Raw genomic sequence first — 13747 nt, 5'->3', positions numbered from 1 at the left:
TTTGTATCGTCGTTTTGTACTATTATCATCGCCATATCTTCACAGTACACAATCCATAGGTTTATTGACTTTGTATATAATATTGTCATCCGATGAAAAAACGTTGTATACTTTATGTTTACGGTAAATAATTACTCGAAAACGTTATAAAAGTGATTATTTTCAAAATACTATCAATTTAAAAAAAAAAAAAAATTCTAAAACGTGTCAACGACGGGGATGAATATAACGGGACACTATATGTAGGATATTGTTTATACGCGTACGGTTAATTGTTTTCGAAAACTCGTCGTCATTGGCATACTTCAACAAACGATGTAGGTATAATTATATCATAATAATAAATCAATTATGATTCAACAGTAGCGGTAGGTATATAATATAATATTGGTCAGACCGTCAACACATGTCGTCCGCGCAAGTCACGTTCAAATATAAAACAATTTGTGTTCGCGGACGGACAGACATCGGTGACATCCTGCAGACTATACACACCAGTGATAGGACAATTGATAAAATACAAAAAATAAAAAAACAATCGTTTTCCGTTTTCACTCATCATTACCGTAACGTTAATCAATATTTTATATTAAGTAATATATAATCATTTTGTTTTTTTTCGCACTTTTACTCGGTTTACTCAAGTTGTACGTCTGTTTGTACTGATTACAGCGCACGTGTATTATACTCGACTTGACACAACAGCGATCTGCTGCAGTACGCGATGACTACCAGCCGGCACGCGGTCGCCGCGTTCGCCATCCTGGCGGTCGTCTGCTGTTCGATGTTGGTCGTCCGCGGCTACGAGTCCGGCGCGCCCGTGCTGACGTGCCGCACCATGATCCCGGGTCACGGTAAGGCGGCTCAGGTGTCCGCCGCCCCGTACCGGATCGTGCCGTCCGAGAACGCCACGTCGTCAAGAGTCCGCGTCACCCTCACCGCGCCGCGGCCGAACGACTATTTCATCGGGTTCCTGATCGAGGCCCGAGCGCCCGGAACCGGCGAGGACGCCGTCGGATCGTTCGTCCAGGTGCCGCAGGACTCGCAGACGCTCGACTGCAACGAAGTGATCGTGAGTATAATAACAATCATACATAACATACAGTCTGCTGTTTCACTGCAACGATCGAATCAATATAATATGTAACGTAATACTGTAATCGGCGTGTTTGTGGTACACGGTATTGACAAATGTGGTCACTGGATAATAAATGTGAATAAATTATTGATAAGTGAAAGACAAAAATTCGGAATACCCGAATAATACAGCTTTGGCATATATATACACTTAGGTATCGATTTTTCCGTGTAAATTGTAGTTTTTTTTCTATAGCAACAACGGAACCGCAGTTTTCTATTGTCGGTCGAGCAAATTTCGGTACTCCGAATATTCCGTTTTTCAAGCATTCAAATTTTAAATTTTGACTTAAAATCCACGTTTTAACACAATCATACGATTTTTGACGTAAATACGGGTGCGTTGTGAAATCTATAACGAAAACCATTTAGACCATTACATTCGAATGAGTTTTGCACGCCTAGATGAAGAGGATACGATTCGCAGAACAAATCGAAACGCAATTGAAACAGACGTTGTAATAGAAACTAGTTGCATACCATTATATTATATTGTTATAGTGCAGGTGTTGTAAAATAGTGAAAATAATGGTTGAATTGTACGCACCTACCTGTTTTCTTGTTATAATAACGCTAGATTATCGCAATAATGCGTTCTCACGAGTCACGAGCGAGATGTGTAGACCAAGGTTAATCCAGTTGATTCCAACATAGAATAATAAAAGTAGGTTGTATCTTGTCGAAATAATAGTAAGGAATACAGGACCGACAAAACTTTTGGTCATTTTTATTATTATTTTTTTTTTTCGATTTTATTGTATAAAATGTGTGTATAATATTATTGATTTGAATAACAATAATAATAATTATTATTATATTGTAATAGGGTTTCTCGTACACAAAATAATTATAGCAAAGTTATAATTATCATACAATAATACAATTTTGAGATACGTTTTGACTAACGATTATTATTTAAAATAATATGTTTAAATTACAGTGATTTTCCTAATAGATTCAATATTAATGTTTAGAGCTCGGGCGTGACCCACAGTAGCAACACGAAAAAGAAATCAGTAGAATTCGATTGGGAAGCACCGAGAAACTTTGACGGACAAGTGAATTTTGTGTAAGTCTTAAATATTTCATTTACACGTTTAACGCGATAATGTTCTGAATTCAACAATATTTTATGTTTTTATTATTACGTAAAAATAATATCACACGATTAAATCACGCGAAAAAATTGTATAATATTTTTTTTTATGCAGGGCAACGGTGTTGCTTGATTACGCAACATTTTGGGTTGGCATAACTTCGACTCCAGTTCAGGTTAGCAGTACAAAAGGCGGGCCTTCAGTTTCCGGACCTACCGAAATCGGCAGATCAGAAAATGTAACTACTTAAAAAAATAATACTATAATAATATGTACATTTTATATATTATATTTACTATTATTATCGTATCACCAATGGAAATAATACTTAAAAGATGTCGTGTGAATGCTTTAGGGTCTCAGAGAAATCGAGGCAAACATTTACGACGGTTGTGGAAAAAATAAAAACTGCGTCGGGGCGCCTTTGGGTTGCATTCAAACGATGAATTGCCGAGCGGTTGTAGCTTTGATGCCGTCGAATGACAAATATCAATTTGAAATGATGGCCCGTGACAGCCAATATGTGGCTTTTGGACTTTCGGACGACAACAAAATGGTATATAATTTAAATGTTTATCGATTTAAAACGTAATTTGAACATATATTATATTTGCATAATACAATATATACTAACCACGTCATACATTATAATAATACAATACAATTATTTTTAATGCATAACAAATTTTGAACGGCACGACTTATCGTAAGTCAATTTCGGATTATTTATGAAAGTATATATAAATTCTTGTTTTCTATGTGTCTTCAAATAATTTCATTGTGAAACTTTTCTTGGTTTTAACGGATAAACAAATGCTCGTCTTAATGGTTCAACATTTAATATTGAATTTAAGGCTTAAAACACAATTCAAAAAACTCTCGAGGAAAACATGCAATGTAATCATTTATGCGATGATTAATTAATGAACTTTATAATTTCGTGTGGTAACTTTTTAGTTGTAATCAATAAAAGCAAAAGAGCGAATAGTTGTTTAAATTTGTTGCAAAGTAAAATTAGTCTAAAAACCTGTAATATATAATCATAATAATAATTATATTACATTTTAAATAATGCTTTACGCAGATGATATTTTTCAAAATAATATTAAACTTATTTGTGGTTAACATATTTGTTTTGCGATATTTACATTTTTATATAGTAATTTATTAGTCAAAATAATCGGTCATAATTTTAAAAAAAAATTTATATTTCACCAAATAACATTCATAGTACAATAGTGTGCTTTCGTTTACTTCACTTCAAGTTGTCCAAAAAAACCTTATTATATATGCTTATATTCATTAGGGAGGCGATGGCGTTGTCGAATGTGTTCATGAAGAGAGTGGCCGAAGCAATAGCGTAAGTGCTTACAAATCGTGGAATGTTCCCAATCGAAAGCAAAATCGACGTGTCGAGGACTTGTCGGGCGTGAGTTTGGATAGCGCCTCGATCATCGACGGTGCTATTTACTGTAAGATTGTCGTGGATCCTATTTTAAAAATGGAAGACAACACGTATGACCTGGACAATAACGATTATTTCGTCCTGCTAGCCGCCGGCGCCTCGCTAAAAAGTACGCAAATTGTGGCAAAATAAAAATAAACGTACGGTCATAATAACAATTTCTATTTTGAAACTATTCTCGTGTAGCGTTCAGCGTTGGTTATCACGATGTAGCGTTCATAAGTAGCCCCGATAAGAGGAAACTCGGCCAGTTGAGAGCGGCTCGTATAATGGACCCGTTTTACGACAACTGTGGTCAGACAAAAACGTGCTTCGGATCGCCCGACGGTTGCTTGTCGACACAGGACTGCGCTGCCGTGACGGCTGTCAAAGTCGAAGGGACCCGGTACATGTTCGAGATGAAAGCCAGGAATGCTGCTTATGTGGCCGTCGGTATTTCGGACGACCAGAAGATGGTGAGTGAACGTTACACATTATAATTTGTAATGGTTAATTATTATATTTAAGAAAATTATGTTATACTAAATCGCATATTATATTTCAACAATTATATTTAGAAAAAAATACGCATACAAATTAAGATAAAAGTGATGACAATCTAATGACACAAAAACATATTCTTAATCAACTGATTTAAACCACAAACCAAAATTTACCCAACTAATCATTAAAATAAATTGTAGCAAGAAGAAAGGTGGAACCGAGAATAGTGCTAATTATTACGGTTCTAAAGGTTTACATTATATTTTTTCAATGATGGAAACAACGAAGCTCTTTGATTATTTAAAGTGGGAAGATAAAATAACAGACGTTGAAGGTCAAAAGAATATTATTCATAGTGCAGTGCGAACAAAGCGGAATTGTTACGAAAAAAAATCGAAAGAATGGAATGGAAGACGTTAATGGCCAAGGCACAGTCTACTAAAATATGGGCGACTTGTTATTGAGGATCTGGTTAAATTTTGGTTGTGGATCCGAGGACAAAAAAATAGATAGTGGCTGTTTTGTGGTCGATCATTGTTGTTATATTATTATTATTTATTAAAATATCTACATATTCTATACTGTCTTCGTAATGTATGGATATAATAGTCACGTATTCAACAATGTAAAAAAATCAAACGAGTTGTGTAATACAATGCGAATGACTCTATTATAATGACGTTAAATATTAATTTTTTTTTCTTCTCTCAGGGAGGCGACAGTGTCATGGAATGCGTCCACGAAAACGTCGGCACGAACCTGGTCAAAGCTTATATGTCATGGAACGTTCCTAATCAAAAGAGCAACAAACGTTTAACGGTGAGCAGCATATTGTTTAATAAACTCGGCGCTGTTAGGAATTAGGATGTAATAAAAATGGTCAATGTATCCATTCTGTATTTTTATAGAACCAAAATGGACTCACACTGTTGAATTCATCGTTTATCGACGGCACGATTTACTGTAACGTTGTGCGAGATGCTGTCACTAAAGTGGAAGGAATCAATTATGATCTGATAAGAAACAAATACTTTTTACTGATCGCCGCCGGAACATCATTAAAAGGTAACACAGATAAAAGATACCTACAATAATAACAATATCTAACGATGTCGATGATTGTTATAATATAACAACAAAAATATCATCATAATATTAGAATATACTTTGTAGAAATGAATACAATTAAAACCGATTAGAGTACTGACTAATTTATTAAACGGACGTGTGATGTGTGTTCCAGAACGGAGTGTAGGCTACCATGACTTGGCTTATACCTCGACCGCGGAGGCGAGTGCGTTGTCGGAAATCAAGTCATTGAGAACCTCGTCAAAGTTACTTTTGAGGTTACACGGTTCGTTTATGATTGTCGCATGGATTGGAGCGGCCAGCATAGGTATAGTCATTGCCCGGTATTACAAACAAACGTGGGTCGGAGGTTCGTGTTGTTCCAAGGACTTGTGGTTTGGGGTAAGCGGCTGAGAAAGCGTTTTGTATAACAATAATTAATTTGATAATTGTACTGTACGTATAACATGTACAGTAAACTGCAGTCTATTTTTGGTGTTGTGTAAAAAAAAAAAACGAAGCAAAACATCATTTTTTACGATTTTTAAATGTTTTGATTAAACCGGAATAATACAATTGAATCTACGATCATTCTTTTTTTACCCGCGCGCATGTGTATAATACGTATTAATTGATACAATTTTATATCGCCGGAATAACATTATTATTCCGTCAGTATTCGTACCGCCAAAAATATATACGATTTTTAAAAACGCACTGATACAATATAATAGCTACAAGCTACAATATTCTAACAGACCTAATGTACAATAATTAAGTAATGTATTTTGTAATGTGCTGTGTCACTGTGTAATAAAAACACGTTATTCTATTTTCCAATCCTCAGTGGCATCGATTGTTGATGATGTTCACTTGGATCCTTTCGTTGGTCGGGTCAGCTTGCATATTCGTGGAACTCGGCGAATGGGTGTCCGGTCCCAGTCAAACGCACGCTCTTTTGGGAGTCGTCACTACCGTGCTGGCGTTTTTCCAGCCGATCTTCGCAGCGTTCCGGCCACATCCTGACTCGTCGAAGAGACCGATTTTCAATTGGATCCATTGGCTGGTCGGAAACGCCGCCCATATATTCTCCAGTGAGTAGCCTGTGCCCGACGTATTTCAATATTTTATTTTTAATCTCATCGAAGATTTCCGTCTCTCATACGCTCGACCGTGTTTTTTTTTTTTACGTTTGCAGTCTTAACCATATTTTTCGCCGTCTCACTCAGCAAAGCCGAACTCCCCGCATGGATGGATTGGATACTTGTGGCTTACGTAGGCTTCTACGTCATCATTCATTTAATATTGTCGGTAAGTACAAAAACCACACTCGATGTACACGATATTATTTGTGTTACAGTTTTTCTTACCGATTTATCCGTGTACGCTTATTGATTATTTATCGATTAAACATTGTGGTGTAGATATCTGGTTGCTTGAGTGAAAAATCAGGAAGCATGCGCATAAACACGTTCCCCATGAAAGATCTTCACAACGGAAGGAGTCCGATGAGCTACGAACAACACAAAGACGCACCGGTAAGTGAATTGCCAAGTCAAATTTGTTTTAACATATCATGTTATCGATGAGCGATTGCATTTTTACATTTATTATTTTCGCGAAATATTCAATTTGAAAAATATAATATTTTGTTCTATAACGTCAATGCATAATTATTGTGATGGACTGGTGTTGGTGTATGCGAAAAATATAATTAGCATTACATATTTTTTTATAATATTACGTTTTTTTTTTTTAGCATTCCGGATTCCGAAAATTCTGGCTGTTCATTCACGTGCTGTTTATTGTTTTAATAACATCAGCTCTAGTATTGATTGTTATTTTTGCCCCGATTGAAAACAAGTTAAATTCTCTTCGGGAACAATTCAGCTAAGAGTTGTCAAAAGCTTTTGTAATATTTGTACTATAAATTTAATTTACTTTTTATATTATTATTTATTAAACCAAAATAATTGTTTTAAATACAGGATTTTACATATTACCTGAATAAAATGTACAGATATTTCAATTATTATTTTACTATGTTCTAGTAACCTACTAAAACGCAGGTTGTTCGAAGCTTGTTTTATATTATGTACCATGTTTACATGACTTCATGTAAATCCTTTTTGTAATCCATTGACCATTGTTAACCGTTTTATTCGTCTACTTAGATTTACAACATTATACGTAGATAAATAGAGTTATTAAAAGAATATATTTATGTAATAGAATATAATATATTTATTTTACATAAAGGTGTTGAACAATATATTACATAGGTAATGTAATTATGTAACAATATGACTAATTAATATGCTATAAAATGTGAAATTTAAGGAATTTCTAAGTTAATCATATGAAATTTCGAATAAACACCTAAAAACTACAATGACTATTCAAAAATTAATATTCATAAAATATGTCTATTACAGAAGACCGATGTGTGTATAATATAAAAGTTGTGTTACGATTGAATATAATAAAAGTTTATAAAATGTTACTCCTATTTTTTAAAAATGTAACGTTCTTAAAAATGTATGTTAACAATATTATTATAATTATAGGTAATATGAAATAAAATGATTTTATACAGTATTATGAAGTGCACATTTTTTTCAGGGATTTTTAATGTCCCACGGCTGTGGTTGACGATATATTTATATCATTTTATCATGTCCACGGTAATCGTTAGAGGATTTGTGGTACATGAGCAAAAAGTTATTACATTGTATTATCATAATATTATGGTTTTAAAAATTCATCTGACGAATTCATCTTGATATTATCACGAATTAATATTAAAATCAGATCACAATAAATTCATCTTGAAGTCGATAAAAAATGTACTACTTAATTTACTGTGATGTAAGTTACGTAAGTTTATTACAATTTTTTAAATGTTATTTAGTGAATAAAATTATTCGATGTACGCGCGATATCGCAGTATAACATCTTATTACGAGAAATTATTACATTTACATAATAAATGGTTTTCATATTTTATATTTAATTGTACCCATATCTAATATTAATAGTTGATATGCAAAAACACCCAAAATGATAAGCAACTTCTTCAATAAATTGCACTAAGTACGGAAAACGTATTTCTAGGTTGAAATATGAGTATATTTATTATTTTAATGATAAAGTTAATTACTAATTACCCAATATTAGTATCTACGCCGAATTTATAACCGCCATTAACGTTGTTGACTTATACTACGTAATCAATTTAAGTTAACACCTATAAAATAAATAATTCACTTTATGGGAAAAACCTATAGCTACGGGTGTTTAATATTGACAAGTATATCAATAACCGTATATTTTACAGCAAGCAAGTAATAGTACAAACTAATAGTGTTTCGACGAATAGAACAATTTACGTATATGTCGATACATTCGTCAACAAAATCTACGTTATAGATGAATTGACAATATTGGTAATAGTGTAAAATTATGTAAAGGCAATATGTTGATTATTTCATGTTTTAGTAGTTTTTAGGTACTTAGATTATAAATATCTCCACAAGAAGGATTTTTAATCCTGTTATTATTTCATGTAAGTTATAATTAGGTGTTTTTTTTTTTTTTTTTAAAAAAGATAAAATTTAACTTATAAATATTGATGTATTTAAGGCATGTGCGGTAAAATTATTATTATTATTTTTTTTTTTTGAGAGGGTGAGTGAATAAAGTTCTTTATGGTTCCATTTATGTATATAGTTTTATTTCGATCTAGTGGTAGTGAATAAAGAGGGAAATAGTCTTATGTGTGTGTTTGACAGGCGAGATGGAGATTTTCAGACATAGTATGCAGTGCCGCAACTACTGAGTGTGCAAGGTGTGCAATGCACACGGGCCTCCAGCTCTAAGGGGCCTCTACAACCAAAATTGAAAATTGAAAATTAATTGTCTGTTTCGATAATTTATTTTTTGTGCTAAAATGCTACAAATATTTATTGATTTTATGTTTTTCCTTTTAAATTAAATTATTTATTAGCATAATTATTAAGTAGAGGATAAATATAGTATGCAATTGCCAAGTATCACAATAATAATATTAAAAATTTTATAATGTCTATTATAAAAAAAAAAATTGGTTTTATATCGGTATCGATAATCGATATATTATATGCATTATAAATAATATATGATATATTGTCTTATGTGATGAGTAGGGCTATGAATTTAATGCTCTAAAAAACCTTTAAAAATGCATTTAAGATGCCAACAATTATAGCATAATGTATAAAATGCACTTATAATGGTTTTTAATTTCATTTCTATATTTATATTGATATTACTGTAAGGCTAAAATTTGTAAATAAATACATATTTTTACTAAAACATGATACATTAAGTATTATAAGTGATAAATTCATTTCAAATAGTTTGCAATAAAATAAAACATATTTTTACATCTTTCGTAAATTTTGAACATTTCGGTGGTTTAGTAGGTAGTATTATTATACATTTATACTTCGATAATAGTACTCGTAAAAATTGTATGTGTATAATGCATATGGGAAATAAGTATATGAAAGTATTAGTTAAATATTAATAATCTGATTATATAGTTTATCTTATTTGTTTTTGTTCGATAACTATACATTAATGATCTTAGATTATAATTCATATTCACAATTATTATTAGACAAAATATATTTATGAATTATACGTAAAATGTATTTAATTTACGAAAATTAAATAAAAATGTTTTTTTCTTATATTATTATTTATTTTATTCTGTTTAATTATTTATTATAAATACTATATTATGAAGTCTACAAAATATCATGCATGTGCTTAATATAGACATAACATTATTTAAATTGGTTGTGGTTTGAAAAAAGTTTCAAATTAATACTATAATAATTAGGGCTGGGAGGATATTAAAATGCCATTTCTTTCATTCTCGATTAAAAATCAATAAAAATGACCTTAAAAAACTCAAAAAACTACATTACACATACATAAATATTTTATTTTACTTCATATATTAATAATATAATAATAAATAAATAATTATTCTTTTTTGTTACACTGAATCACGAGAGCGTGCTTCAAGTTTTCAAATAGAAATGCTCGACTGTTGTCTGCCAATAAATTTTTGTAGATAAAAAAGCTCCTTTTCATATATTGTTAGCAAATAATTGTTTTATATTATAAATCTATAATCTATAATCTTTAATTTTAAATTCATAAATACCAAAAATGATTTAAAAACTCCTAAAATGCCTTACAAATTAAAAAAATGACCTTAAAATCAAAAATTGTCAAAATATGCAAAATACAATTTTTTATTTCAATTTAAAAATACCTAAAACATATTTCTAAAAAACGAGCATCGTACAGAAAGCTTCAGAAAAAAATGCAAAGTATATCGAAATCCCAGCCCTAATAATAATTAATAACTATATAAATATAAAATGTAGGGCAAACTTCTTGTCCAATTAGTATAATGTACGTATAATAACAGAAATTATTCCATACAAGTTAAAATACTAAAAAAGTATTGATTAATTGCCGTAATAATACAAAAAACAAGTAAAAAACAAAAATATTAATTTAGGGCCTCCAAATAAATTTTGCACACAGGCCTCAGAGTTAATAGTTCCGGCACTGATAGTATGACTATCTAGTGGAATTATTTGAAGTGTAAGAAAGATTATGCATGTTGGTTCTTTTTTTATATACTCGTGCATTTTTGGCATTTTTCCAGCCGTTTGTCTGATTGTTTATTTTATAAGTTGTGTGTCCATTCCTCCCGTTAAACCCGATTGTGTGAACTGCGTAAGGTTTAGTCAGTTTGTAGGATTTTTTTGCTCATTGAAAATGCTGCTTGCTCATGAAGCAAGTGACTCCGTCGTCTGTAAAGACGATTCTGAATTCTATTTGGTTTTGATGTTAAGGACCCCCAATGAGTTTAGTTCTATTTCCATGTCTTATGAATTGGTGGAAACTCGTTATGTGGTCATACCAAATTTAAGATAACAGACACGGGATGTAGAAATAGTGTTAATGTGTTTTAATACTTCTATAGTATTGCTTGGTTATGAGTATGAAAGGGCATACGTTAGATATAATGACTATCTATTTGGTACGGTCGATTAGTTGGCAAATATATAAATTACATTATATTATTAATGTCGAAGTATTTTCTATAAGTGAGTTGAGTATCCGTGTTTATCAAAAAAAAAAGTATATAACATAAAATATGTTGCTATAGACTCCCGAATAAAATGCGATATTTTTGGAGCCGATATATTATAGGCCATATGGCCTATCATCACGGCATATATTTTTTTTTTTTGCGGTATCCCGTCGGTTGTGTTATAGACGATGGCCCGCTCTCTGCGGGGAGTGTTTTCATTGGCTGCTGCAGTTGCGTAATCTAATATTCTGTTCCGTCCGTAGTTTGTTGCAGGGGTATCTTTGGTCGAATTAAGTTTTCCGGGAGTTGGGACGGACGAGGGGGGAGGGAGGTTGCATTGATGAAGGTGTGGAAGGATTAATAGCGAGTAAAGGAGTATTTGTAGAGAGACATTTTGTCGTTGGTCAGGGGTGAGTGGATTGTGTATAGCGGAGACATTTTTAGATTTGGTTAATAGTGTGTGTTTTGTTTGAATAGGGGGTTTGATTGTGTGTGGTCTGCTAATGACCGGAGATTTGGTCGGTTTGTCCGCTTTATAATATTATCGTGGTCCGTTTTATGATAAAGAGGTATTTATTTAATAGATATATTGCCCATACATATCGATCCAGCGTTGATTTACTATCGTATAAGCTATACCGATAACGGTAAAAACACATGTCTCGCGGTCGGCGGTAAGACATACCGTACTTACCGAATTAAAATTATGATCTATATGTGTGTTAAAATGATAGCGAAAATTGAAAAAAAAAATATATGTAAAAACAAAATATGATGATTAATATTATTTTACATCGTGGCTACAGTGTTTCGAATGCTGTGGTGACTAATATATATGCATATGCAACTTAGAAATAGTTACACGAAATTACACGGCAATGTGCAATATTTTAAAGTTGTATTTTGTTTATCGAACAAGTTTTAATTAGTAATAATTTATTGACTCATAACGACCCATATTTATATTGAAATACCATACCTTAAAAATACATACGAGTATTAATATACGTGTAACGTAACTAGAGCGTTGATAAAATATCGGGATAGTGGATCCACGATAGCGGTGTAGTTAAATTGCCTATTCAGGTTGCCGTGTGATCATAATTGTTTCAGTGTTGAATAAACGCCCACACATTTACAGTACGGTGCATAAATATTAATAATATTTTCGAAGAATTCTAATTGACATTTATTTATGAGCATCGATACAACCATCACTATGACATAATAATTATGATGCCATTATATGAATTATTTTGAGATTCTGAGCGGAGCGATCAATGTATCGGTTGTACAATGATGTGTGTTTATTTTTTTTTCTGTCTGCCATTATTTTTTGAGGCGGTAAATATTTTATTTTTTTTTTATCGATTTTCAATAGTGTAGGTGGTTTCTGGTAACAAATTGGATTTAGATGTCACTATAGGGAGTCGAAAGTAAAAAAATCCTGGTAACTTTTTTTAATCTGCAAAAACAATAAAATTTGTTTTTCGTGTATAATGATACTATGTAATTTAATTCAAATTTAACCGTACCCACCTGCTTACCTATTTTAAAATTATATGACTTTGTATAATCATTTTTGAACACTAACTGATTTTTGTTTCCTTTTTTTTTTTCTTTAAGAAGATATTCGGTTTTACCGAACAAGTTCGTGAGTTTAAAAATTACAATAAATTATTTGATAATGTGTTATTATGTGTATTAAATCCTATTCGATAAAATTACAGAGAAAGTACATAACAAAATTGAAGAATTAAATAATTATATTTTATAAAAACAACGGTTTAATATTTATTATTTTGTTCTTTCGGCGGTTATATTGAAATTGTTGTGAATCTTTAAAGAATTTCAAACCTTACATCTTAAGATAGTATAATATTAATTTTTTTCTATCTTTCAATCATTAAACCTTTATGTACAATAAAGCACGGATTGTGTTTCTTTTCATGATAAAGATACATCGATATTTGATAATTTGCTTGGTATGATAATTATGTTTAATATTTGAAAGCAGACGGTGATTAACAAACAACAACAATAATAGAAAGTACAGAGTTTTTTTAAATATATATTTTTGTATTGGTTAATAATACATTATGCATAGATTTTCTGTGTAGTACATTGGATAAATTTTTTTTTTAATGTGTCTATTGTTATGAATAATCTCCCTCTCCTCCCTACATGGATATATCGCAGTTAATGATATGCTCAACTAGTACTTGATATGCAATTATAATTTTTTTATTATACGAAATATTAGTTATACATTTTTGAAAGAATACACAATTTTTCTTAGTACATGTTTTATTACTTGTTTTATTTGTTCGATCAATT

The 13747-nt window shown here is 31.5% G+C and overlaps 1 protein-coding gene across 2 annotated transcripts in view; it reads left to right on the top strand.

The window, feature by feature from the left end:
- The window catches only part of LOC113549257 (putative ferric-chelate reductase 1 homolog), a 42169-nt gene extending 34422 nt beyond the window's left edge, over positions 1 to 7747 (top strand). Inside the window, exons 2-14 of one of the 2 annotated variants that reach the window (XM_026950469.1) lie at positions 673 to 1072; positions 2112 to 2206; positions 2349 to 2472; positions 2590 to 2790; positions 3541 to 3808; positions 3886 to 4154; positions 4894 to 5001; positions 5091 to 5247; positions 5426 to 5652; positions 6098 to 6344; positions 6449 to 6561; positions 6675 to 6788; positions 7010 to 7747. In XM_026950469.1, coding sequence (XP_026806270.1) covers positions 725 to 1072; positions 2112 to 2206; positions 2349 to 2472; positions 2590 to 2790; positions 3541 to 3808; positions 3886 to 4154; positions 4894 to 5001; positions 5091 to 5247; positions 5426 to 5652; positions 6098 to 6344; positions 6449 to 6561; positions 6675 to 6788; positions 7010 to 7144 — 2406 coding nt within the window. In that variant the 5' untranslated portion in view covers positions 673 to 724 and the 3' untranslated portion in view covers positions 7145 to 7747. The remainder of the gene's footprint in view (positions 1 to 672; positions 1073 to 2111; positions 2207 to 2348; positions 2473 to 2589; positions 2791 to 3540; positions 3809 to 3885; positions 4155 to 4893; positions 5002 to 5090; positions 5248 to 5425; positions 5653 to 6097; positions 6345 to 6448; positions 6562 to 6674; positions 6789 to 7009) is intronic. The other variant, XM_026950468.1, reaches the window with a different exon arrangement.
- Positions 7748 to 13747: the final 6000 nt, after the last annotated feature.

This window comes from Rhopalosiphum maidis, chromosome 1 (genome assembly GCF_003676215.2).
Source record: "Rhopalosiphum maidis isolate BTI-1 chromosome 1, ASM367621v3, whole genome shotgun sequence".
NCBI lineage: Eukaryota > Metazoa > Arthropoda > Insecta > Hemiptera > Aphididae > Rhopalosiphum > Rhopalosiphum maidis.
This window is presented reverse-complemented; position numbering and strand designations above follow the sequence as displayed.